Source organism: Mustela nigripes, chromosome 12 (assembly GCF_022355385.1).
Source record: "Mustela nigripes isolate SB6536 chromosome 12, MUSNIG.SB6536, whole genome shotgun sequence".
NCBI classification, from domain to species: Eukaryota; Metazoa; Chordata; class Mammalia; order Carnivora; family Mustelidae; genus Mustela; species Mustela nigripes.
In genome coordinates, this window is record NC_081568.1 from 3622735 (window position 1) to 3646502 (window position 23768).

The 23768-nt window shown below is 52.0% G+C and overlaps 1 protein-coding gene across 7 annotated transcripts in view; it reads left to right on the plus strand.

The window, feature by feature from the left end:
• Nucleotides 1-23768, plus strand: part of ADAMTS16 (ADAM metallopeptidase with thrombospondin type 1 motif 16) — a 148379-nt gene that overhangs the window by 115965 nt on the left and 8646 nt on the right. For 6 of the 7 annotated variants that reach the window (XM_059416846.1, XM_059416842.1, XM_059416847.1 and 3 more), the window contains 2 exons: nt 22646-22847; nt 23007-23201. In XM_059416846.1, coding sequence (XP_059272829.1) covers nt 22646-22847; nt 23007-23201 — 397 coding nt within the window. The remainder of the gene's footprint in view (nt 1-22645; nt 22848-23006; nt 23202-23768) is intronic. The other variant, XM_059416848.1, reaches the window with a different exon arrangement.

The window sequence follows — 23768 nt, forward strand, 5'->3', positions numbered from 1 at the left end:
TTCTTCTTCTTCTTCTTCTTCTTCTTCTTCTTCTTCTTCTTCTTCTTCTTTCTTTGCGAGGGGGGATATAGGATACTGTTTTTAGTTAAGAGGTAACATTGCTTTTACTCTCAAACCTGTGAGTTATTTAGAATTATTACAGTTTAGTATTTCCAACTCTACGGAGGCTTCACAGTAATTTGTTATTTCAGATGTTATTACATTCTGACCAAAGAAAGAGTTAAAAATTATATCATTTTTCTCATTTTGAGACTCCCTTGATGGCTTGGGCATGGGAGTGTTTATAACTGTTTCCTGTGGGAACGAAGGAATGTGTGCTCTGTGTCGAAGTCGAGTTATTTATATGGCAATTAGATCACGGTCCTTACTTATCTATTCAAATGTATTCTGACTTTTTGTCTATTTCATGCATATGTTTCTGAGAGAAATGTTTTAAAATCTCATTTCATAACTGTGTATTTTTCCATTTCTCCGGTTACTTCTGTAATTAACATTGAAGTTCTGCATTGTGTGGGTAACGCTATCGCTTCCTCCCGTGCTGTCCTGCGAAATGAGGACCATCTCTACCCCGGATATTGCTTTCCAACTTTAGCCATTTTTCCCTGAACTTAACACTATAACCCTCACTTCCGTTACCTTGTGCCTGATATTTGTTCATTCTCTGGGTTTTTAACTGTTGGCATTATGAGGTCTCTAAGGATCTTGAAAAAAACCGTCCTTTGTGATGGATTTGATTTTTATCAAATCAATGCTATATATTCTCAGGGCGCCTGGGTGGCTCAGAGGGTTAAGCCTCTGCCTTCGACTCAGGTCATGATCCCAGGATCCTGGGATTGAGCCCTGCATCGGGCTCTCTGCTTAGTGGGGAGCCTGCTTCTCCCTCTCCCTCTGCCCCCGCTTGTGCACACTCTCTTGTGTACTCGCTCTCTCTCTTTCTGTCTCTCTCTCAAATAAAACAAACAAACAAACAAACAAACAAACAAAAAACATATCTTCTCACACACATGCTTGGTCGCTTTTACGAGCTGTAATGGCTCCCATTTTTGGAGTTTGGCTCCAGTTTCTTGAGTGTCTTCCGTCTGCTGTACATTTTCTTTGCATCGTGTTGTTTCATGTTTCTGCTGATTCCTTGTGAATTTGGAGGATCCTGTTTATTCTCTTTTATCCGCACTCTTGCCCAAAGGTCTGTGTTTTCTTTTTCTTCACACTATGTGCTTCTGATAAAAACAAGTAGACAGCCGAATAAATGAGTCTAACTTAAAAAACACCCAGGATTACTCACACACAATTTTCATAAAACCCTTACAGATAGATGATTTCTGGAAAAAGTTGAGTGAACGGTGGCAGAGCCTAAACTTGGGTACATGTTCTGGATGCATCTTTTGGGAGTATTAGGAATCCCTGGGTCAGAAGCCAGACTGGGCGGAAGCACCCCAGGACGGGGTCTGGGGAAGTGGGCCCCCAGCTCAGGAAAGGACTCCCCAACAGCACTGTGGGCCATTTGCACCTGGAGTGAGGTCAGCTAACAGAGTGGAGCCCCAGAGACAGGGCCAGCACCTAGAAACACAGCACTCTCTCCCCTTTGCCCCCCCAAGAAAGGCCACTAGCCCAATTTTGCTTTTTTCCTTGCCAGAAATAAAATAAAACACAATAAACCGTAGTAATATAAAAAAGAGAAGAAAACCACTCCATGAACCCTGGGTTCAGTAAGAACAACTTTTAGTGCCACTTGTGCTTTCGAGGTACGGAGGCCTCATGTTAAGTAACATTGACCTTAGAAGAAAACATTGTTGAATTCGGGGATCCCGTGGATAGTGCTTTGGTTCTGATCCTGGACAAGCAAGTCAAGCGTGCTTTCACCTACGATGACATGAAATCATTAATATGTTACTTAGTTAGACTTTGCGACTTTCTAAAGCTGAGTGGGGCTGAAATGTACCTTTAGACTGTCTCCAGATGTCATTAGTGAGCTCAGTGGCCATGGGACGGTGAGCATCTGCCCACTGTCGCAGGAAGAAGTCACACCCCTTCACCCTTCACAGCAACGTTCAGTCTGAGAGACGTCACATACGTCTGAATGTCTATTCAGTTACCTGTCAGATCCCTTGCATGACGACCTCATACGTGCCACCCTTCTAGATGGCTTGTGCCTGGGCCCTGATCCATGGGCCTCACGGGGCCAGGCCATCAGTGGACACCCGGGGACGGATGAGCGCGTTTTGATGTGGATGTGTGCACACTGACTCAGAGCATGGCAGGTCTGCGAAGTATGCATTACTTCCCGTAGGGGATGACAGCAGACTTCTCTGAGCTCTTAGACTGGGTACCCTGTGGCATGGAGGGAGGCATGCTCCGACCAAGACGAGGGCGAGGGCAAAGGCCTTGAGGCAGAGGTAGACTGGCTGTCGGCAGAGGGCTGGGAAGACTGGCTGGCCTTGGCCAAAGGGAGCCAGGGGCTGTGACCAGGAGGGGACCGGCAGGGATCTAGATGTGCACAGCTTTGGAGGCCAGGCTGGGGAGTTTGTAGTCTGTGCCTCGGGGGTTATTAAAACTTGGGAAGGTTTGAGCATTGGTCCCATGTGACCCACCTCTAGGGAACCTGGGGACAAAGGCGTGAGAGAGATGGGAGGCAGAGGGACAAGGGTGAGAGCAGAGCGGCGGGCCCCAGCACCTCTCTGCAGAAGTCTTGCCACCAAGAACAGCAGAGGGACAGGACTGCGGTGGCAAATGGCCGTGAAGCCCAAGGAGGGTTCCTCGCCACTTCTCTCATGTTCGCATCAGCGCTGGGTCAGCGTGGTATGCATGTTTGCAGACTGTCCGCCGGGGAGGTTGGAGGGAGCGGCCACGGCAGGCGCCTGTGGGGGTCACCCTGGGCCCACAGAGGGACGTGGCTTACGACGCGGTGGCCTGCAGGGACCTTACTCATTATTTGTGTTTTGGGTGTGAAAGAGGTCAGGTCCTGGGAGTCTGAGGGGAGGTGCTGGCAGGGGAAGGAGAGCGCTCGCTGGGACAGTGACCGCACCAGGGATGTGCGTCCCCGACCCCCGGACGAGGCCCGAGCGGCCTGCAGGCCCTACGCCGGCGCCATCAGCCTGGGCATGCGTGCAGACGTGGCGGGCAGAGTTGGCTTAACCAGGATTAGGATGAAAAGTAAAGAAACCAAACAGGTTATAATTCATCTCAATTCAGTGATTCGCCAGGAAAAATACATGTATCCAAGCGCGGCCCAGCCCCGAAGGTCCGGCGTTCGGTTGCCCGGGGCTGCAGAGCACAAGGCCGGCGCTTGGCAGCTGACGGCTGATCCGTGAAACGGGGAAAGGCCAGCTCCGTTTCAGAAAGGGGCCGACCCTGTGCCTGTGTTCTCGGGTGACTTTGGGCTTGGTCCCCATGTGACAGGACTTAGTTGTTCTCTAGTGTTGAAAGGTGTGCTTTCTTTTCCAAGTCCGGATACCTAGTGTGAGCGACCTAGTGATGGTTTGCAGCTCGGCCCGGGAGGCCGCAGTGCCGGCTGCTGGAGGCCACTCAATGGCGTCCTGGGGGATCCTTGTGTCCAGCACCGTGGTGTTCTCGAGGCTCCTGGAGGCAGGTGGCTCTGCCCTGCACAGAGTGTCTCGGTCCCATTCACGTGCACTCCTCGGACCGTTGGAGGAGCGTGTCCTCGGTTGGTGTTCCAAGCCAAACCATCATTAAGTTCTGTGTTTCGAGAGACACAGCTTTAATGACCAAAGAACCGGGGCTTTGTTCGGTGGACAGACATGGAGGACAGTTTGTCATTTCAGGCTGGGCTTGTGTCCCCCGCTGTACTTTTGGGGGTGGGGGGAGAGCCCAGGGGAGGAGCAGTTTGGGTTCAGAGTCAGTCATTCAAGCCCGTCTTTCAGCCTCACCCGGAGGCGCGTGTTTGCGGCGGTGTCTTCCGTGTCCACACGCACAGGGCAGCACGGCTCACGCCGCCCCATGAGCTTTCAGAGTAGCCGGTGCCCGAGCCAGGCCCAGCGAGTCACACGCCCTGAGCCTCAGTCCTGACCAGACCCCGCGTCTGCCCCACACGCAGCTTGAGAAACAAACCACGAGGCTTAGCAAAAGTCGAGCCAGAAAGAAGGAAGCCTCCCGTGCTGTCGGCAGTCCCTCCGCTCCCAGTGGGATTCCGCCCGGACCACGGCGCAGCGAGAGCCTCCCGAGCTCCGGCCCATCCGCCGGTCATTGCGTCCTGCTTAACAAAGCCCAGCGACTCGGTGTCACCTTGATACTCTGTCCTTTCGTATGTGAGAACTTTATATTTCCTAGGAGTTAATAATGGCTTGAAGTTTGCCCGATTAGATTTCTTTACATAAACCCCAAGGGATATAAAATCATCGGTTCCTTTCACCAATATACTAATTGGAGCATCTGCTATGTGCCAGACACTGGGGATTCGTTCGTGAGTCGAAAGAGTCCCTGTTGGGGGAGCTCATCTGGGTAGAGACACAGTCAACAATAAACAAAATATATTGTTTTAAAGGATGGAACATTCTAGAAGGTGATGAGAACCAAGAACAAGGAGGAAGAGGGGGAGTGGTGTGAGCAGGGGTGCAGGGTGTCCAGGGCACCTCACACTGCAAGACAGAACTATCTTTCTCTTTGTTTCTTTCATGTTTCCTTTGTTTCTCTCTCTGCCCCTCCGCACAGATTATTCCCTCCGTATCCCTTTCTTCCAGCAGCGAGGGGGTGGTTCCCTGTGTCCTGCTGTTGTCCTCCGCCGGTTCCTCATAATCCTCATTTCCCAGGCACGTAGAGACCGAGACCCCGAGACGTGCAGTAGACACTCCCAGTGCCGAGACAGGTTCATCAGCTGCTCTGTCACCATCGGTGTCTTTGCGCTGGGACCATCAGTTTCTCCAGGAAAGGGTCCTGTCGTCAGACTTGTGCATGTTGGCGGGTGGGGGGAGGTGGCAGGTGCGTCCAGCCCTCCAGCACGGTGGGGAAGGGGATGGGCTGGGGTCTCAGCCTTCCACCCCCACAGCTCTCCTGGTCTTCTGGAGACACGTCTCCAGCCGAAGCTTCCTCCTTGGCCTCCTTCAAAACTGGGGAACACAGCCAGTCCTCTGTCCTCAGTCCACAGCGTGTTACCAAAGACCTCTCTTGTTGATGCTTGAAGTGACAGCACAGTAGTCCGAAGGTCCCCAAAACATGTGCCCTACTGGTGCATTCACTGTAATAACTAGAAGGAACAAGTCCACATAAAGGCAGTAGAAATACAGAGGAAATTCATTGGAAATCTTTACACAAGTCTAGGGTTAAATCCGTTTTGTGTTGAGCAGAGAGGAAAACAAATTACCCGTAGGGTGAGCAATGTGCCTCGAATGATGTAGGATTGGCCCATCTCTGGGGCTTTCCCTCAGGCCCAGGCCACCGGAGGGCTGGGTCATCCTGACTTCGCTTTCCGTGTGCGACAGGAAGATCAACTGAATCACGATAGAAAATGCTCACACAGCGGTTTCTTTCATCGCCAGTGATCGGCGCCCTCGGGCCCTCAGCAGTGACTCTGAGAAGTCGAGCTTCCAGAGCACACGGCTGTGTCCGTGCAGGGGTGTTGGTGATGGGGGGGACACGGAGCCTCCAGAGCACACACAGGCGCCTCTCCTTCAGGCTCCCAGCTTTGTTTTCACTGCTTTCAGCGGAGAGTGGCCTAAATCCTGGACGCTCCAGGCCCTACACACCTGGGTCCACCCCAGCCGTGGTGGTGGTGACACTGACGGACTCACCCCTGCTAAAATGAGGGCTCGATGCACGTGACGCTCACAGAACTCCAGTCAGTACTGTCACTGTCCACAGGAGAGACGTGGTCCCTCCGACAGACGGCCACGGGAGGTCGCGCGGGGAGGGGCCCAGCACAGGCACGCCGTAGCCGCCCATCAGAGTCGTGTACGTTTCGAATGTAAACGAATCAGTATGAATGTATATTTGACACCTCTTACGTGTACTTGGTTCTTCTCCTTGTGTGTGCACACATGTGTGCCTGTTAGGAAACTACGTGTGATCAAAGCAAATAACGTGTTAATAGATGTTAACTCATGTGTGTTCATACACACGTCTCTGTGTGTGTGTGTCCACCTGTGTATATGGACTAAAGAAAACAAAAGTCCCATAAGAAGGGTCATGGGACATCCCAGTGTGCTCAGGGCAATCCCAGCTGATCCTGTGTCCCTCTGTGCAGCCGTGTCCTGCCCTCCGAGGATGTGGGGGGAACACTGGTCACTCAACACATCATCCTGGCTCTCGGGATAACCCTATGGAAATTTGTTGAGTGCCTTCTTAGGCACATTTTTGTTATTATTACATAATTTTTAGATGACTATGCAATGGAGATTTATTTACTTTCCATAGCTTCTTGTTGATATAATGTAACTTGAAGGTTTTCTATACACTAGTATTATAAAATATTTACTCATATTCCCTTCAGACATTTTGGTTACATCAAATATTTGACCTTGATGAAAATGGGATGTATTTTGGCAGAAAGAACGAAGTCCACGTCCCACAGCTTTTCTTCCACAGCCCAGCGATCGACCCCAACGCCACTTAGTGAAAAATGCGTCTCCTGTGCACTGATTTGGAAGGCCGGCTCCTTTCCAGTTAGCCCATAGACGGAGTTGCCTCCCGGCCGTAACCTCCCTTTCCAGGTTACTTTTCTATTTCAGAATCTCACTGTTTGATGACTAGCATTTAATGAACCATGTGGGGTTTGTTTTTTGTTTTGTTTTTTTTTAGAATTTTTCTGGGTCTTCTTGAATATATTTTGATCCATATGAGCTTTATATTTAGGTTGCCAAGTTTAAAAATTTAAGGAAAAAAAAAGAATCCTTCTGAAATTTTGATTAGAGTTCCATTGCGTTCGTAGAGTAATTTAGACAAAATTAAAATCTTTAACATAACGGAAGTCACCTACTGAGAACCAATTTTTTTTTCTTTGTTACTCAGTTTTGGTCATTAGGTTCTTTGGGGAAAGGTCATAGATTTATTTACTTAAGTGACTGAACATTTATATTTTCCTGAATATTCCATATTTTTATTACTGCTATGAATAAAATCTTTATTCCATTATACCTAAGTTATGATTTTATAAAGTCACACTAATTTTGTCACCAGACACTAAATTTTGTATTTTCCATTTTTTTCAATCAGTAATCTTATATTTTTAATATCATAAACCAATAATGATAATTTTGGCTTCATTTTCTAATGTCTATACCTCTTGTCTACCTACCCCAGTTTAACTGCAAAAGCATGTGCTTCTAGAATAAAAGTAAAACGCATCAGTCCTTTTCCCGATCTTATTGGAAGGTGTCCACATTGTCAGCTCTCCGTCTGGTAGAAGTTGCCCCTTCCATTCGGATTCATCAGATTACGAAATTTCTCAAGTTTGTATTTTCTCAGTTACTGAATTTTGGTGAATCCCTTTTCTTCCTGAAATAACAGTTTTACAACAGACTTGGAAAGGTTTTAAGGAAAGGCATTAATGGGGGCACCTGGGTGGCTCAGCTGGGTGAGGGTCCAACTCTTGATTTTGGCTGAGGGTCGTGAGAGTGAACCCGGAGTCGGGCTCTGCACGGAGCGTGAGATCTGCTCGAGTCTCTCCTTCTCTCTCTGCCCCTCCTCCCTGTGCCTTTGTCTCTCTGTCTCTGTCTCTGTCTCTCTAAAATTACAGATCTTAAGGAGAAAAAAGAAACAACACTAATGAATCTGGTTTTGAGAGTGTGTGAGGTTCTGAGCAGAGCACAGGTGGAGTCCTGTTCCCTATCCCCACCCCACGCACCCCAGGATACAGAGCTGCAGAGTCCTCGGGGACTAGTCCGTTGATCTGGACCTCAGACCTTTCTACACACGCAGGTCCACGAGCTTTACAGGTCAAAGATGGAAACTCTCGGGAGCCGAGAGGCAGCACAGACACCACTGAATGTGCTCTGAAGGCTCTGAGTGTGTGTGTAACGGCCTTAGTGTCAGCCCCCAAGTCACTGGAACACATTGAACTGGGACATGTGCCCATGATTCGGGCAAGTGAGCTCTTGGGGCATTAAAAGGGTGAAGAGAAGGAAAGCACCTGTCATTCGACACCTGCGATGAGTGATTGATGGCTCCGGGCAGCGTTCCTGCCCTGACCCCGTCAGTCCCTGCGTTGGAGTGTGCGACTGCCTTAATTCGGTAGTTTGCTTTTATAATCCGTGCACATTTCCAGAGAGTGGTTTGTGGGTTGGTGAGGGATCTCTCAGTACATATGTCTTCTATCAGTTCTTCCATCTGTGGTGGCTTCCTATTTGTGGTATTTAAATAGCTCCCTACTGTTTGCTGACTTTGGATTAATGGTCTTCCCTAGTTCACCTCTGCGGTTTTTTAGGAAACCCACAACCTTTTTCAAATCCCAGTATAGTTACCTGTGCGACTTAAAATGATCTGCTTTAGCCACTCCCTCCTCCTCCTCCCCCTGCCCCTCCCCCTCCCCTCCACCTCCTCCTGCTCCTTTTTTATCAATGTCCCAAAGCAAACTAGAACTGTAAGACTGTTGTTGGACAAGGTAAGGCCATTGGTATATTTCTACTTCTTTTGTTTCCTACTCATCAGACTTTGGCTCAGGCCCCAATCTTTGTTAAATTGTCTAGCTTTGACTTCGTTTTAATTTTATTATGATTTTCATACCATGGAGTCTATTCCTTCAATAGAGAGGATGTGTTCATTCTGTGTTACAGTCTTACTGGTCTACTTAAGTGGGAACAGTGGCCTTGCCAGTCCCTGCACCCCTAACTTTCTCATTCCTCAGGTGAGTAGTTTAAATGTTTCCCTGGCCAGCAGGAGTGTATCTCCAGGAGACTTTTCAAGAAGGATCCTTAAACCACAGATCGCCTTACCCCTTGTCCACCTTGGAACATCTTCCTGGTGCTTCTCCTCTTGCTCCCTGTAATGTCATCCTGTCGTCTCAGCTTTTCCTTGAGGTCTTCCTTCATACAATTCTTTCTCTCTTAGGGTTCCTGACAGAGTTAGGCTATTTCGCAGAATTCTCTTCGATACAGTGAGTCTTCTTTCACAATATTTTTATCTTCTTAATCTTTTCTTTGAGTGCTATCTCTTTCCCATGGACCTCTTGTCGGATGGGTTCCTCTATGATCTCGACTAGGCTCCACTAAGATTCCCTTCTCCCCAGCTCCGCTGGAAGCAGGGCATTTCCAGAGGAGTCTTTTATCACCCAGAGTGAAGCTGGTCTCCATCGTCCTGGCCTTGCTCCTCTAGTCCATTTTCCCCCCAAGTGCCTTCTGGAACAAGTGTAGATAGCTTATGACGTGATTCGTCTTTCTGTTTGGGTTCTTTTGACAGGTCACAGCTTCTCAACCATGTATTTGGTTTTGGTAAAGGAGTCTCCGTGCAGCATCATTTGCACCTTTCCCAAAATGCCCGCCGTGATTTTTAAATTAAAAAAAAAAAAAAAAAAAAAAAAAAAAGAGTGTCAGAAATAAGTGCTTTCTTTATCAAGCTACTGAAGAGTAGTCCACGCCCATCAAAAAATTATGTGGCCCATCTGTGGTGACCAAAGACATTCACTCGGAATCTGCTCAGTTGATCCACCACAGCATGAATTGTCCCCCAGACAGTGGGGACAACTGCAGAGGCTGGTGCCCGTGGAGTGTTCCTCCAGAACTGGCAATTCCTGGGGCGCCTGGGTGGCTCACTGGGTTAAAGCCTCAGCCTTCAGCTCAGGTCATGATCCCAGGGTCCTGGGATGGAGCCCCACATCGGGCTCTCTATTTGGCAGGGAGTCTGATTCCCCCTCTCTCACTGCCTACTTGGGATCTCTGTCAAATAAATAAATAAACAAATCTTTAAAAAAAAAAATGCCCCACACAGTCCTAGGGCCACTGTGACCCATTGTGACCCACATCTGTGACATGCCTCCAGGTAGCCTCAGAGTGGTGGGCCTCACAGGGGCCAGAGCACAGATGCTAGGACCAGGCTACCTGCCTGAAATCCTGGCTGTATCCCATGCTCCTGCAGATCCATGAGTGTGTTCCTCAGTGTCCAGCCCTCCAGCTTCCCATCTCTGAAATGGGCATAATCACTGTACCTCCATGCAGATTTCCTGTGAGATTTAATGCAGTAATACAGATGACGCATCTATCTCAGTGACGCTTAGCTGTCCTTAGCACTGGAACTACACAGACTAGAGAGATTTGGGCATCAGATTCATTGTCTGACTATAGGTTTTTTGGGCTTGGGACACATAATGGTTTCTCTAGGACAGTAAGATTTTGAAGATCATCCAATGTCATTTCATGCTATGTGAGGAGCCACACATGAAGCCTTTTTTCCATATTTTCAGACGCCTTCACTGGTTCTTCCATTGGAGACCCTTTTATTTAGTTCACAGAGTTGAATTTCCCACAGATTTCTCTCCCGTGTGCCTGAATGCTAATGCAGTTCTCTCACAGCTGCTTGTATGTGTATAGACTTTACATCACATGGGCAGTTAAGGAAAGACATCACAGGGCTGTCCGAACTACCCAGACAGCGTTTCTCTGCTCCGCGTATGGTATTTAGGATGAATGATCAGAAATGCTATACTGGTTGGCCGCTGTTCCAATCTGAGTCAACTAAAACAGCCGAGCTAGAAAATGTGCTCTTTAAATAGGGGCTTCCCTCTATCCTGACTCACTGTAAAAGTCCTGAACTTTTGTGAGTGCATTCAGACACACAGTACAGCATTTTCTCATGTCCCTGTACATGATGTAAGTACCGTCAGATCGCTAGGATCTTCTGTGATGAAGGCTAATAAGTTATATCAATTATAATACAGTAAATGTCATTAATGAGATTGTGGGGTGCACATCCCTGCTCACCTTCCAGGGTTTCTAAGAGCAGTAGATCAATATGACATTTACAACACGAATCATCTGATAAGCTTTGTGAGTAGTATCTGCAGCTTTACACCAGGATGTTGACTCTAAAGACATAACGGTATTTGACCAAATAATTATTTAATTAACTAACTATCCTAACAGGTACCGATATTATTTAATTATTATTATTTTTTTAATGTGTAACAAGCTTGCAGTATTTGTTAACATATAAGACCTCCCTGATGGGGATAAAACGCCATCAGTGGGTTCCTAAGACTTGGTAAGAAAAGGAGACCGATCTGCACGGGTTTTGAGGAAGAGTGAATGCAACTGGAGAAGGGGCTTCCCAGGGGTGGGAGACACGAGTCTACGTGAGTATTATTCTCCATACTCTGTGCTTTCATTTCCTGGATCCTATTAATCTTAAGGTGCCACATTGAGAAATCTTCCCTGCAGAAAATGAGATTGATCTGACCTTGTTCATCCATCCAGTGTTGACCCTGTGTTTCTGGTGGGCACCTGCCTGCGGCATCTCCTGGCCAGGAAACTCGTCCGCAGCCTGTGCTGCTTTCACCCCTGGACCTCCGTGTGGGAGCCGTTTGACAGTTAGCAGATAAAATGTAGGGACTCCTAGCAATCATTGCAAAAAATCCCATCTTGCCGTCATTTTGTGGAAGCTGCAGAATTTGTCGGCCATCATTTCTCTCCACTTTTGAACGCTTGCCTCGACCCCTCTCTTCAGGTTTAGACCTCCTATTTCCCACCATACAGCTGTCATCACTGCTTTCATAAATTAAACTACAAGAAGCCAGGAAATGAGATGACCGGTTTTATTTCAATTTCATGGGCTAAGCCCTCAGAGACCCATGAGGACAGCTCATGGACCTGACGTCGCCGTGTGACCTCAGTGTTCTTATTATCTCCGCTAACTGACAGCAAAGACTGTGCCAGAGGCTCTGTGCAGGATACAGATCGCATCCCAGGCATTGGTTTGCTCGCCGGCTCCACCTCTGTCAAACATGGGTTCCATCTGCGTCTTCGCTTTCTCTCTTAAAGCCCCCGGGTGACGGTCTCCGGCAACTCCGTACAGAAACCCTCTGTCGCCAGCCCTCGCTGATCGAGGCCCCCAGCCCAGACCTTGTGGGCTGGGTGGCTGCCGTCCAGGCCCAGACTCTGGACGAGGCCACCTGGAAAGCATTCTTAGAAAATTGACTCATGCGTCTGGAGAAGATCATTCCGGAGTATTTATCTAGGAGTCAGCATCTAAGAAACCCTGAAGCAGAAATACCTGAAAACCCTGAAACCGTCGGAGGAATGAGGCCATCAGTTCAAATCCTTCTCAGGAAAGGAAGAAGCCACAGCGGAGAGAGTTCACCTTCTGTAACAGAGGGAGAACCAATGCTCCTTCCCCAGAAACAGGAATCCAAAAAAAGGGAGTCAGAATGCAGCAGCTGGTGACTCTTCCGTGATTTACGTCCCACTTTGCACCTCAACGTATGAATTAAACCTTCTCCTCTGGGAAGGTCATTCATGTTTAAAAGAAAGAACAAGGAACCCAGGCCAGTTGATGAATAGTTAAGTTTATGTGCGATACACAGGTTTCCCAGAGACTACCGAAAAGGTTCTCTTGAGAGGCAGGGAGAGATCTTTCAGGTGTTATAGGAAACCTGACATTGCGACACGGAAGGAAAAACTGTTGGGAAAGAGCTCAGCCTTAAGTATGTGGACACCGATTCAATACCGAATCATTAAGGACTTTTCCAAATACTGCCCTGTGTGCACACTTAGCTATGAGAAGAAAGAATAGGAATTTTCTTTGGATTCATTGTCTGACTATAGGTTTTTTGGGCTTGGGACAAAGCTAGGGGAGCAAGCTCACATCTGTGATGACGAAATAGACACATGTCCCACCATTTGCAACTGAAATAGGTCATGGCCAGCAAATGCGTAACTGCCTGCATGGTTCCTGGGACCTCTTAGGGCCGGGTCACTTTGGAGAATGGCCTCCCATCAGAATCTCCAGTTCTGTTCTGGGAGCAGCACGCAGCAGCGTGGGTAAGAATGCAGGCTCACAGGCTGTTACCCCTGGCCCTGCTGCACGCCAGCTGCACGCCAGCTGCATGACCTTGACCATCCAGAGCCGTAGGGGCTGCCACAAAGCCTCTCTCTGTCCCTGGGCCTCGATTTCCTCATCTGTAAGATGAGAATTTCGCCGGCAACATTAATGCCAGTGTGTGTGTGAATGGATGGACCAGCGTAAACACCAAGGATAGCACAGGGCCCAGAGCGGGCAGGACGGTGAGAGCCGGGCCGGGGAGCTGGACTCGCTGCTTCTGGTCCTGGCCCACAGGAATCCGTAGCTCTCAGCAGCTCAGGGCTGCAGCCTGGCTTTGACTCGTCAGACTCCCAGCTTGCAGGTTCCTCCTGTTTCCTGGGTGCAGCCGCCCGCTTCGGTCTGAGCAGGCCTCATGGTCTCGTACAGATTCCCCAGTATTTGGCTAGAGCTTCGAGAGTGAACGTGCAGGGTGTGTTGCTTTGGGAAGTGCTGTGTTATGGCCAACATCTGTCTCCCACAAGGGGGCCGTGTGTGCCCGTCATCTGCTCTGGCCACACTCAGGGCATCCGCCTTCTAAGAGCATCCTGGCTACCATAAAAATGCCCGCTGCTTCCTGGGTCTACACACAGGTTCAATCATGGTATTTGTAATTGAATTTAAGCCTGGGCTCTGCAAACTCTGGCCCGCCGGCCCAGTGCCGCCGGCTGTCTGATGACCGTCAGTGAGGTTGGGGGGGAGCCACGGGTACACCCACGTGCTTCCCAGTTGTCCAGCTGCTGTATCCCTGCTGTGGCTTGCTTGAATTGTGACAATGGAGACCCTGTGGCCCACAAGCCGAGAACATTCGCCATCTGGCCCTCTGGCCTGTTGTCGGCCAGCTGCGGGGCTAGATAACGTCTTCCTAGCCAAATCAGCTTCCTGATAGACAATGCCGCCCCGAACCTGGCCACGGCCCAGAGAGCCCCTCCCGTAGGTATGCAGGCGTCTCGTAAGGGGATTTGGATGGCGGATGTATTCGTACATCTGTCTTCTCAGCAATCTGGATGACATGTTTTATTCTCCTCCCTCAATTAGGAAAGGGGCACACCTTCAGGATAAGAGAGTTTCTCTAAAGAAAGAAGTAAATGAGATTTAAGGTCAATAAACAGGCAAGCTTATATCAGTACATCTGGCTTTTACCTAAATTGTATAACGTCCTCGCCAGCGGCCGACACGTCCAAGCGTGGTGGGTGGCCTCACGCGCGCATTCTCTGAAAAAGGTGGGACACAAACCACCCCCGTTTGGGGTTTTCCAAGAGCAGCTTGTGGGGCCCCACGGTCCTCCTTCTCCCATGACTCAGCGGGTGTTGGTGGTGACTCTCGGGACTTCTGCGGGCATCCACCTCCCTCTCCTTCTGGAAGATAGGGTTTGGGGAAGGGACTCGCAATAGCTTCTCGCCCCTCATCAGCCTCCACGCTGTGGCTCCTGATGGCCACACTCTTCCCTCGGAGGTCTTAACTTCTGTTCTGTTCTCAGCTGAGACGAGGACCTGTCCAGGGCCATCTCTAGTTTAGTTTATGTAACTGAGGTCGCGTCCACTTGCCTTTCTTCAGATGGTGAATAGATTATCCAGTCCCCAGTCACCGCTCCTTGGGGACATTTTTTCCATATTCCTTCATCCCTCACCCACCCTTGATTTTAGAAAGTAATTCTGAACTATCTCAAGAATTCTCATAATCGTGAATATCCCAAAATGGCGAACTTTCAGTATCACGATCCCTCTATCACACCACTTCCACTCACGTCCGAGAATCACGTACAGGTAACATAACGAGATAAACGTGCGTGTCTTTAACTGACCGGGCGAGGCCCACCCACACCGTGGAGGACAATCTGCTGCTGATTAAAAGTCTACTGACTTCAGTGTTAACATCGTCTAAAACAGATCCTCACAGAGTCATCTAGAATAGCGTGTGACCAAATATCTGGGCTGCATGGCCCAGCCTAGTGGCACATAAAATGAACCAGCACAAACCCGGATTCAGCCACATGGACCAGAGGCAGCAGCTTTGCTGGGCAATCAGAAGCGGATCCGGTGAGACAGGGGAGGAGCTGGAGGGAGGAAGCCAGAAGGGTTCCCCTGCCTGAAACGGGCACACAGGACAGCAGGGGCTGAGGTAGCACGGCTGGCTCTAGGTTCCTATCTCTTGTCACCAGGAGATGCTCTGTGAGCAGGGGTTTGTGTGGGCGAGGGGATCCCTAGGCAGGATTCAGGGGCTCTCACCAGACAGAAGAGGAGCTTTTATCTGTCCCACTGCTGAAAAGAGTAGAGCCAGGGAAAAATCACTTAAAAATACACACACACACACACACACTGAACCTTTATTTGCACTTAAGCTATGAAAACATGCATCCACCTTCAGATTCTTTTAGCTATGGCCAAAGGATCCCTAGGAGGAGGACTGCCTAGGGAAGGCCCAAGTTGATTATTTGCAATCACGTGCCTGTTACTGACACTGTCCAATTTGGGTTTGTTTTGAAGAGAAGAGTGAAACGTGCCCCCCTCATCCGAGTGCAGAATCATTTTATATTTTTTTATTCTCTCCATATTTCGCTTTGTCCTCAGGCTCGGCTAAGCTCTGTTTAAATGACTGGTCTCTACTGAGTCATTCCAGACGTTCTACTCAGTTTTCTTAGAAATAAGCTTCTCAGCTTCCGCATTCACGTTTCATCGAGCAACACCAAATTTAATGGTATTTCTTAATTCCAATAACAAGTTCCGCCGACAGCAGCAGACTGCGTGTGCCGGCGCGGCTGGTCCCACATGCACTCCTATGGCACCGGACGGTAGCAGAAGGACGCTGACAACTCAGGGCAGACACTTGGCTGGCATGCGACACGGTGTGGGCAGGGGCCGGGTTCTTCTGCCAAGAGAACGGAAAGGCCTGATGAGTCTGACGGTCCATTCAGAGCAGGTACAAGAGGGAAATTTCCTGAGGTTGGCAGCGGCTGGGAGGCGGCGAGGAGCCTGTGCAGACAGCATGGCTGGTGTCCAGAGAGGAGTAGAACCGATAAACAGAGCCTCCGGGACAGAGACTCACCCTGGAGTATCCAGCCGCTTTGTCCTCCGGGCGGCAGATCCGAGGCATGTGATGTAGGAGGTGACATTGGCCCTGCCCAGCAGAGAACCAGCTGGGGTACCCAGTTAGGAATAGATCCATGATCACAGCCTGCCTTGTCCAAGCAAAATGTGAGTTTGCAAGACCGTGCCTCATGGAGCTGTGCTAGGACAGGGACGGGTCCGCACCCCTCCGGGTGGGTGTCTGGGAGCCTGGCAGGGAGCGGGACTGGGCTCTGTTCCTTTACTTCTCAGAGCTCTTCGTCTCAAGGTCGGAAGCCGTTCATCCCAGCTCCTCAAATATTGGCTCTGGGATGGTCTTCCTTGGGGAAGGAGCCTAAGCTGGCATGACACTGTACCCGCAGCAGCCCAGCCGTGGGTCTGGGGCTGGAGCCTGCTGTACGGCCCCATCTGACAAAGCAGGAGCCCTCCACTGAGCCAGGGCACTGGTCCCCAGGGGGACCTGGGCAGCTCTTCTATCTCGTCATTGTTAGGGAATGAAAGTACCTGCAAAGAATCCATTCACCAGGCTCTTCAGCCCCGGGTTCTGTGGGCGCATCCTAAATCTCTTCATAGTGCAGTAGTGACATGAGTCCCCAGGAATGCAGGGAGGGGGGCAGTGTTGAACTCTGGAGCCAGTGCCCTGAACTGTCCTGAAGAAGAGCCGGGGGTTGCATTTCTTAGAGTCGTGTTTCTAACCCCGCTGGTCACCCAGGCCACCAGGTTAGGAAAGGAAGGGCTTGGTAAAAATCCACATTCCTGGCTCCCACCCCTGATATGTGGTTCCTGTGGAACAGAGGAGAGACCGGGAACACAGAGGTGTTGGAGAACCTCACAAGCCGGCTGAGGTTTAGGACCCTCTGTCTTAGTGCAGGCTGGGCCACTGTCCAAGGTCCTGTCAGCCCCTTCGCTCACACTCCAGGCAGGAGAATTCGGGATGTTGGACCAAGTCAAGTGGAGGGCGGACCCCCTGTTCTGTGAGTGTGCAGTCTGCTGTAGACTGCTGGTTTGTCTGCTGTCCGGAGTCACCAGCCACCCCAACGCACCTCTGTCCGTAGTCACCAGCCGCCCCAACGCGCCTCTGTCCGTAGTCACCAGCCGCCCCAACGCGCCTCTCCGTGCCGAAGTGCTTGTCATCGAGGCAGCTGGCATGGAGGAGGGCAGGAGGGAGGCACCCCAGGGAGAAATCTGAGATGGAAAAGATGCTCTTACTCTGAGCAGAGAGTATCCCAGGGGCCCCCACGCCTCCCTGTGGCCTTTGCAGATGCATCAGCGGCTGCCCTTGCTCCTTGGGGCTCAGGTTCCCCAGACCTGTGGCTGCTGGGTCCTCCCCAGCTCCAGTGCTCAGCCTCTTCTTCCCCGTCTGCCGTGGAAACCAGAAGGAGGATTGGCAGTGAGCGCTGCCACTGGAAGGCTGCGTCCAGGACCTGCTGCACAGAGACCGTGACGGTAGCAGAGCAGTGACGCGTGTCGGGCCTGCTGCCGTCATTTCTGATGGACTCAGTCCTCCAGCCTGGATGTAGTGGGGATGAGCGCATCGCTCTGGACGCTGGAGTGTGAGCAGAACACAAGTGGCGACTCTGGCTACAGCGACACCAGGATCATCAGATCCTGCAGAGCTGGAGGCCTGGTTCTGATCCTGTCAGAGAGTAGCAGGCACCTTTGCATTCTGTTGAAATGCCTTGGCACAGACTGTCACAAATCCCCAGAGCAGCAGACGGGGCAGGTGCACTCGGGGCCCATGGCGTCCTGCAGGCTGGGCTCGGGATGGCAGTTCTTCCTGATCTCCACTTTTGTGCCTTTGGCGTCCAGCCTACCTGTGCTCTTTAACTTGAGGCTGATGTTTTTCCTATGAAAAAAGGCAGATTTTTCAAGCCAACATCTGTGTATCGTCAGATGCACATTGTTGTCTTTGAAACGTGTCATTTTAGGAGAAAAGTGGGGTGGGCCTTGAACTCCCTGCACATGAAGACATGCCCATCTCTACCCCCAAGTCACACAGTCCCCATCCTGTCAGACCACAGCAGAAGCCACCTCACCCCTGAGCCCTGAAGCCTGAGCTTGGGGGTGCACACGCTTATGGTGGCAGAGGTCATGGCGGAGCTGTGGGAAGGTCAGAGTGGCTGGCTGGACTCAGCGTGGCCTGCTGGAACATGGCAGGTGCACTGCCAGGAGCCGAGCCGGCCAGAGCAGGTTGGCCGCCCCGTGGTCACAGCTGAATTGCTTATGCTCCTCTTCACTGTGTCCCGTGCTCACGGCCCATCTACCTGCAGCTAAATCCGGCCATGGGCGCCTCACATTTGCCTCGGCCGTCCGGCAGGTGCTGCCAGCCACTGCTCCGCGTGTTCCCCTTTCTGACAGACTACTACCTAGAAGGTCAAGAGTTCTCCCTGAAAATGGAATGGCAGAGTGCTGGGTCTTGAAATATCAGAGAGTAAACAGAAAAAAGAAACAAGAACTAAGTTCTAAAATGAAGCCAGCAGTCACACGCTGTCTGCGAGACTTCTGGTCTCCCAGCGCACAAGAGCCCCTGGGCGGCCCTGGCTGGGACTCAGCCTTAATTCAGCAGCAGCCCTGGTCCCTGCCACAGTGGCCGTGGCGTCAGAGCGGCAGTGGTGACCCAGGGCTGCCCGGGTGCTGCTTCAAATACCTTTGCTGGGGATTTGCCTTTTCAGAGGAAACCTTCAATAATCAAAACCAAAATGTTACAATTATTTTCCTAATGGAGAAGCGAAAGTCATGTCATTGAGCAACAGCTGATGACTGGTGACAACAGGAGGCCCTGACGGCTGAACATGGGATTTGCAGGAAACCCTGCCTGGGCTGCGAGAGACAGCCATTAAGTACCCCCACTCCCTTCTGCAGTGCCGGGAGATGGGGACAGGGAGTGTCGGGACAGGGAGCCCTCGACGGGAACGTACAAGTCCTCCAGGTCCTGCCCAGGAAGCCCGGCCGACGCGGGTGGTACAGCAGCCACCTGCTTCCTTCGAGCTGGCGGACTGCGGGGACACAGAGCCCAGCGTGGCGAGTGCCGCCGCCGGAACATGAGCAGGCACGTCTGGCTTCTGCTCCGGGAACCGCCAGACACCAGCCCAAGGCCGCCGGGAGTTTGACTCTTTCCTGAGCTGAAATCAAGACGCTTCCCAGAGTTCTGCCTGTGAAACGAAACAGAGTTGGCGCTTCCAGACGCCGCGTGGATGATCTTTGCTGGGGAGGATTTCCTAATGACGCGCAGCTAAGAGAAAGGCAGAGAATGGATGGACCCAGTCGGAACAGCTCACGATGGTGGAGACAAGACTCACGAGCTCGTGTGAAACGCCCGAGAGCAGCCAAGATGTCTTGCAACGCCAGTGTGGACACACGAATTAGAATGTATAATTCTGCGGGGTTGGGAGACCAAACGTGGGAAACGGGGGGACAGTGGAAGAGCCGCCCGAGGCCTCCGAGGAGGAACCATCGCGGCCACGAGGCCGGGACGGACCGCGCCGACGAGGGTGCGTCTCGCCCGTGGCTGACGGTGAACGAGAGATCACTGACCCCCTCGACTCTGAAGAGCGAGACCGTTTCCACAGCTGATCTGGATCAGTCTCTACAGAGCCGGCAGTTCCTTTTTAGATGGCTAACACGTGGCGTTACCGTTTTACAGTTTTCTTAGAGGCACAGTCATTTGTGTCTGGGAGGAACATCGGTGTGTAGCAGGCCGAGCTCCCCGGACCAGCGTCAGGAGAAATGTGGAGCCTAAGCCAGCTCCCTGCGCCAGGCGGGGACACAACGCGGGGACATAGCACGGGGACACAGCACGGGGACGGCCCCTCCGTCGCCGCCAGCCCCGCCCTGCCCTCATGACCGCGCTGGTCACAGATTTCACGAGAGGCCAGGTATTGGCTCTGCAGCGGCTTGAGTCCCGGCCCCTTTGAGAGCGTGAGGGAAAGTGTGGGTGCTCTGCTCAGACCTGTGGCAGGCACGGCGTACCCAGACTCGGGCAGCGTCCTCATGCCCGGGGGCCTCCCGCGGCATGGAGCTCTTCTTCCCGTCTGTCTGCATTCCCAAAACTCAGTCCCTGGGCGCTCCCGGCTCTGCCTTAGTCACAGGGACTCCGACCCGTACCTCAGTCCACACCAACTCAGAAATACCTTTACGAAGGCTTCGCTGTGTAAGAAAAATGCGTGTTTTAGATACTGATTTTTTCTAACCTCCTCTTTATTACTTGAATATGGAAATACAATTAACTCATAAAATAATTAATAGACTTAATTTTTTAGAAGAGTTTCCGGTTTCTAGAAAAACTGAGCAGACAGTCCCATGTCACCTAGTCCCAAGGCCCTCCCCGCCGCACACACTGAACTGACTCATTATTAGCATCTTACATGAGCATGGTGGAATTTGTTAGAATTAATAAACCAGCATTGATACATTATTAACGAACGTTCACAGGTTATTCTGGTTTTCTTAGTTTTTACATAATGTTCTTTCTCCGTTTCAGGAACCTAAGACACTCACACCTGCTTGTGTCTTCTTGGGCTCGTCTTGGCTCTAATAGTTTCTCAGATGTATTTAGTTTTGTTGGGTTTTTCTATTTTAAGCAGGCCCCACACCCAAATTGTAAAACCCCGAATTCAGGAGTTGCATATACAGCCCGCCCTCACTTCTGTTTAAAACAGCGCACACACGTGCTCAGAGAGAGACTCCCAGCAGAAGCGAGGAGAGGCGCGATCCAGCAGTCCTCTGGGCCTTCTCCGCCTTCCGCTCGGGGCCCTCTCTGCACAAGTCGGCTCCCCTGCTTCGGTCCTCATGGACCTCTCATTCGCATGGGCTGCTTCTCAGCGGCGTCGGGTGAAACCCCCACCAGGCCTTCCTGGCTGCTCCTTGACGAGAGTGTGACTTTCACGGGCAGCAGGCACATGGGAGGGAGGGTCACAGAGCCAAAGGACAAAGCAGCGCACCTTCCCAGACCCCCTGTTTTACCCCCAAGATTTGGGAGAAAATCACTGTTGGATTAACTCACACTCAGGGATGGCTGCTAGGCAAACAGAAGCCCCTTGTGGGTCCAGCCGGGACAGGCCCACAGGTGTTTCCCGGGCGCTGCTGTCCCAGGATGTCCCTCATCACGACCCATGGCACGGGGTGGGAATGTGCACCGGAGAAGCGCGGCAGGCCCTCCGTGCCCCTCACTGCAGGATGGGCTCGTCGCGCCGCCTGCGACATGAAGACCGTGCTGCTCCTTGGCGGTCACAGCAGATTTTCCACAACCAGCGCGGTGCAGCCCCGCGGGGCCCAACGTTACCTGCAGAATCTCCAGTTTTTGCTTGAACGGTCTGAATGGGAAGACAAGTAAGAGTGAGAATTGTCACATCCTCTTGGAGACTAGGAGGAGCCCAAGGTCTTCTCACCACAGGACCCCCCTGTGCCTGGGCCACATTTCAACTCTGCCCCTCCTGCCTCTCAGGACCTCACACCCGAGAGTGTGCACCTTAGGGCCTCCTGCGATGGGTTTGTACACATCCAGCGGGTGCTTTGTAGACCATCTCAGGCTTGTCTGACACCCAACGGTGGTGCCTCTGGCTGAGCTGGGTCCATCCCTCCCCATCAGAGGCTGACATGCGTGTCAACAAAAAATACTCTCACACTCAGAAAAGAAAAAAGAAAAGGTCGCTTTGAGAGAGAATATCCTCTATAGCTTCTAATAAATTCAAAGACGGACAACCAGACGTTATGGGCCTCCAGCTGGAAGTTATCACAGCCGAGGTCATCCTACAAGAAATATATATGTAAATAATAGAACCCAACTGTGACCCAGCCCCTGGAGCCAGCTGCCAAGTTATAGGACATGCGGAGGACAGAGGAACACGCGAAGCAAAACCACAGAGATGTACCTGGGCAGCTCCTGTGACCATCAGAAAGGGCTGTGGAGACTCAGCACGGTGCACCGTGTCATTTCTGGAACCAATTAATGGAATAGAAAGACAGACAAAGAAAGAACCTATAGAGCAAAGAGAAAAAAGACCCGCTAAGGGTCATGAAGAGCGGATTCTGTGGATTCCGGGCTCCCAACCAGCAGGCAAACTCCAATCAGGACGTTCGCAACCCAGCTGGGGACGAAGCACTGAACATTGTGGTAGTCGTGAACAATACGATACTGAAGAGTATGGTAGGAAGTGATATAATAAGAAATCTATGAATAGAACAATAAGAATACAAGCAATAGGACATTAAGGTTTAATTTTCTTAGATATCACGATGGTATTACGGTTGTTTTAAAAACCAGAGAAGCCTCATCTTCCGGAGATGTACGCTGGAACACATCCATGTCTGGAATTTGCTTCACGTGCTGCAGGGTTGGGGACACACGGGGCCTTCCTTTTGCACACGTGTAAACGTTCCCACCTAGAAACAAGCCAGAGGGCAGAACAGGTCACTGTGTGGAGGGGAGTCATTTCCAAGTGCAGGTGACGGAGCCGGGGAGGGAGGAAGGAGCACAGGGCTGTTCATCACGGAGGTGAGGAGCTGCGGGACCCGGCAGGCTTGGAGAGCGACTGGAAATGGCCCCGTGCCGGGGGCTGTTGGTGAGGTGAGCCTGCTGTGTCTGCGGGAGACGTGGCGCCCCTCACTGAGCTGTCTTTGTCTCCTCCCAGTTGGTCGGTGGGGAACTGGAGCTCCTGCAGCCGGACATGCGGTGGGGGCACGCAGAGCCGGCCCGTCCAGTGCACACGACGGGCCAACTCCGTGTCGGAGCGGGTGGCGGCCAGCCTGTGTCCGCAGCCCGTGCCCTCCAGCCGACAGACCTGCCACTCTCAGAGCTGCCCGCCCGCCTGGAGCACCGGGCCCTGGGCAGAGGTAAGTGGGACAGGGTCGCATGGGGGTACCGCGGGGCCCCCTCGGGCGGGTGGCAGAGCTGGGTTCTCGGACACTTGCAGGGCCTGCGGGGGGATCCCCCCACCCCTGGTTAGGTCTGACGGACTCCTTGCGGGGTTCTGCCCCTTTCTTCCTGGGCAGTGCTCTCGAACCTGCGGGAAGGGGTGGCGGAAGAGGTCCGTGGCCTGTAAAAGCACCAGCCCTTCCGCCAGGGCACTGCTGCTGCCGGACGCCGCCTGCGGCGCGGAGCCCAAGCCCAGGACTCACGAGGACTGTCTGCTCAAGCGCTGCCACAAGCACAAGAAGCTGCAGTGGCTTGTGTCTGCCTGGTCGCAGGTGCGTGCTCCCGGGCCTGGTTGCAGGCGTGCGCTCCCGGTCCTAGTCCCCTAGTGCTCCAGGTCCCGGGTACGCGTATCCAGAGGGAACCTTGTTGAGTTCTCGCCTGGGGGCCGCCTCCCCTCTCCGGGGCTCCCTGCTTCCCTCTCTCCCTCCAGGCCTTCTTCCTCTGAGTCTGGTTCCCGAGCTCAGGCCACTCTTCTGGGCTTCGGCCCCTCACGGCGCTCTGCTGGGCATGCTCGGGGCTTTCCAGCCGCGTCCTTCAAGCACATCACCCAGCAGCATCCACAAGGCCCGCGCTCACTCAGTGCTGAGGCCAGGAAGAGGGGGGGACAGCTGTCATGCTGACAGGGGTCCGAGCCCCTAGGGAGGAAGCCGCCACGCTGTGCCATCTGCGGGTGGCCTCCCGGTGGAAGGGGTTGCCCTGAGTATCTCACGCAGGAGCGCAGGCCAGAGCTCCTCCCGGCACCCACAGAGGGGAGCCTCCCGCGCCCTCTCCTCCGTGGGGCCGGAGATGCTGCAAGCACCCGGAAGCCGCCCACCAGGACGTGAGGCTGGAACCTGGAC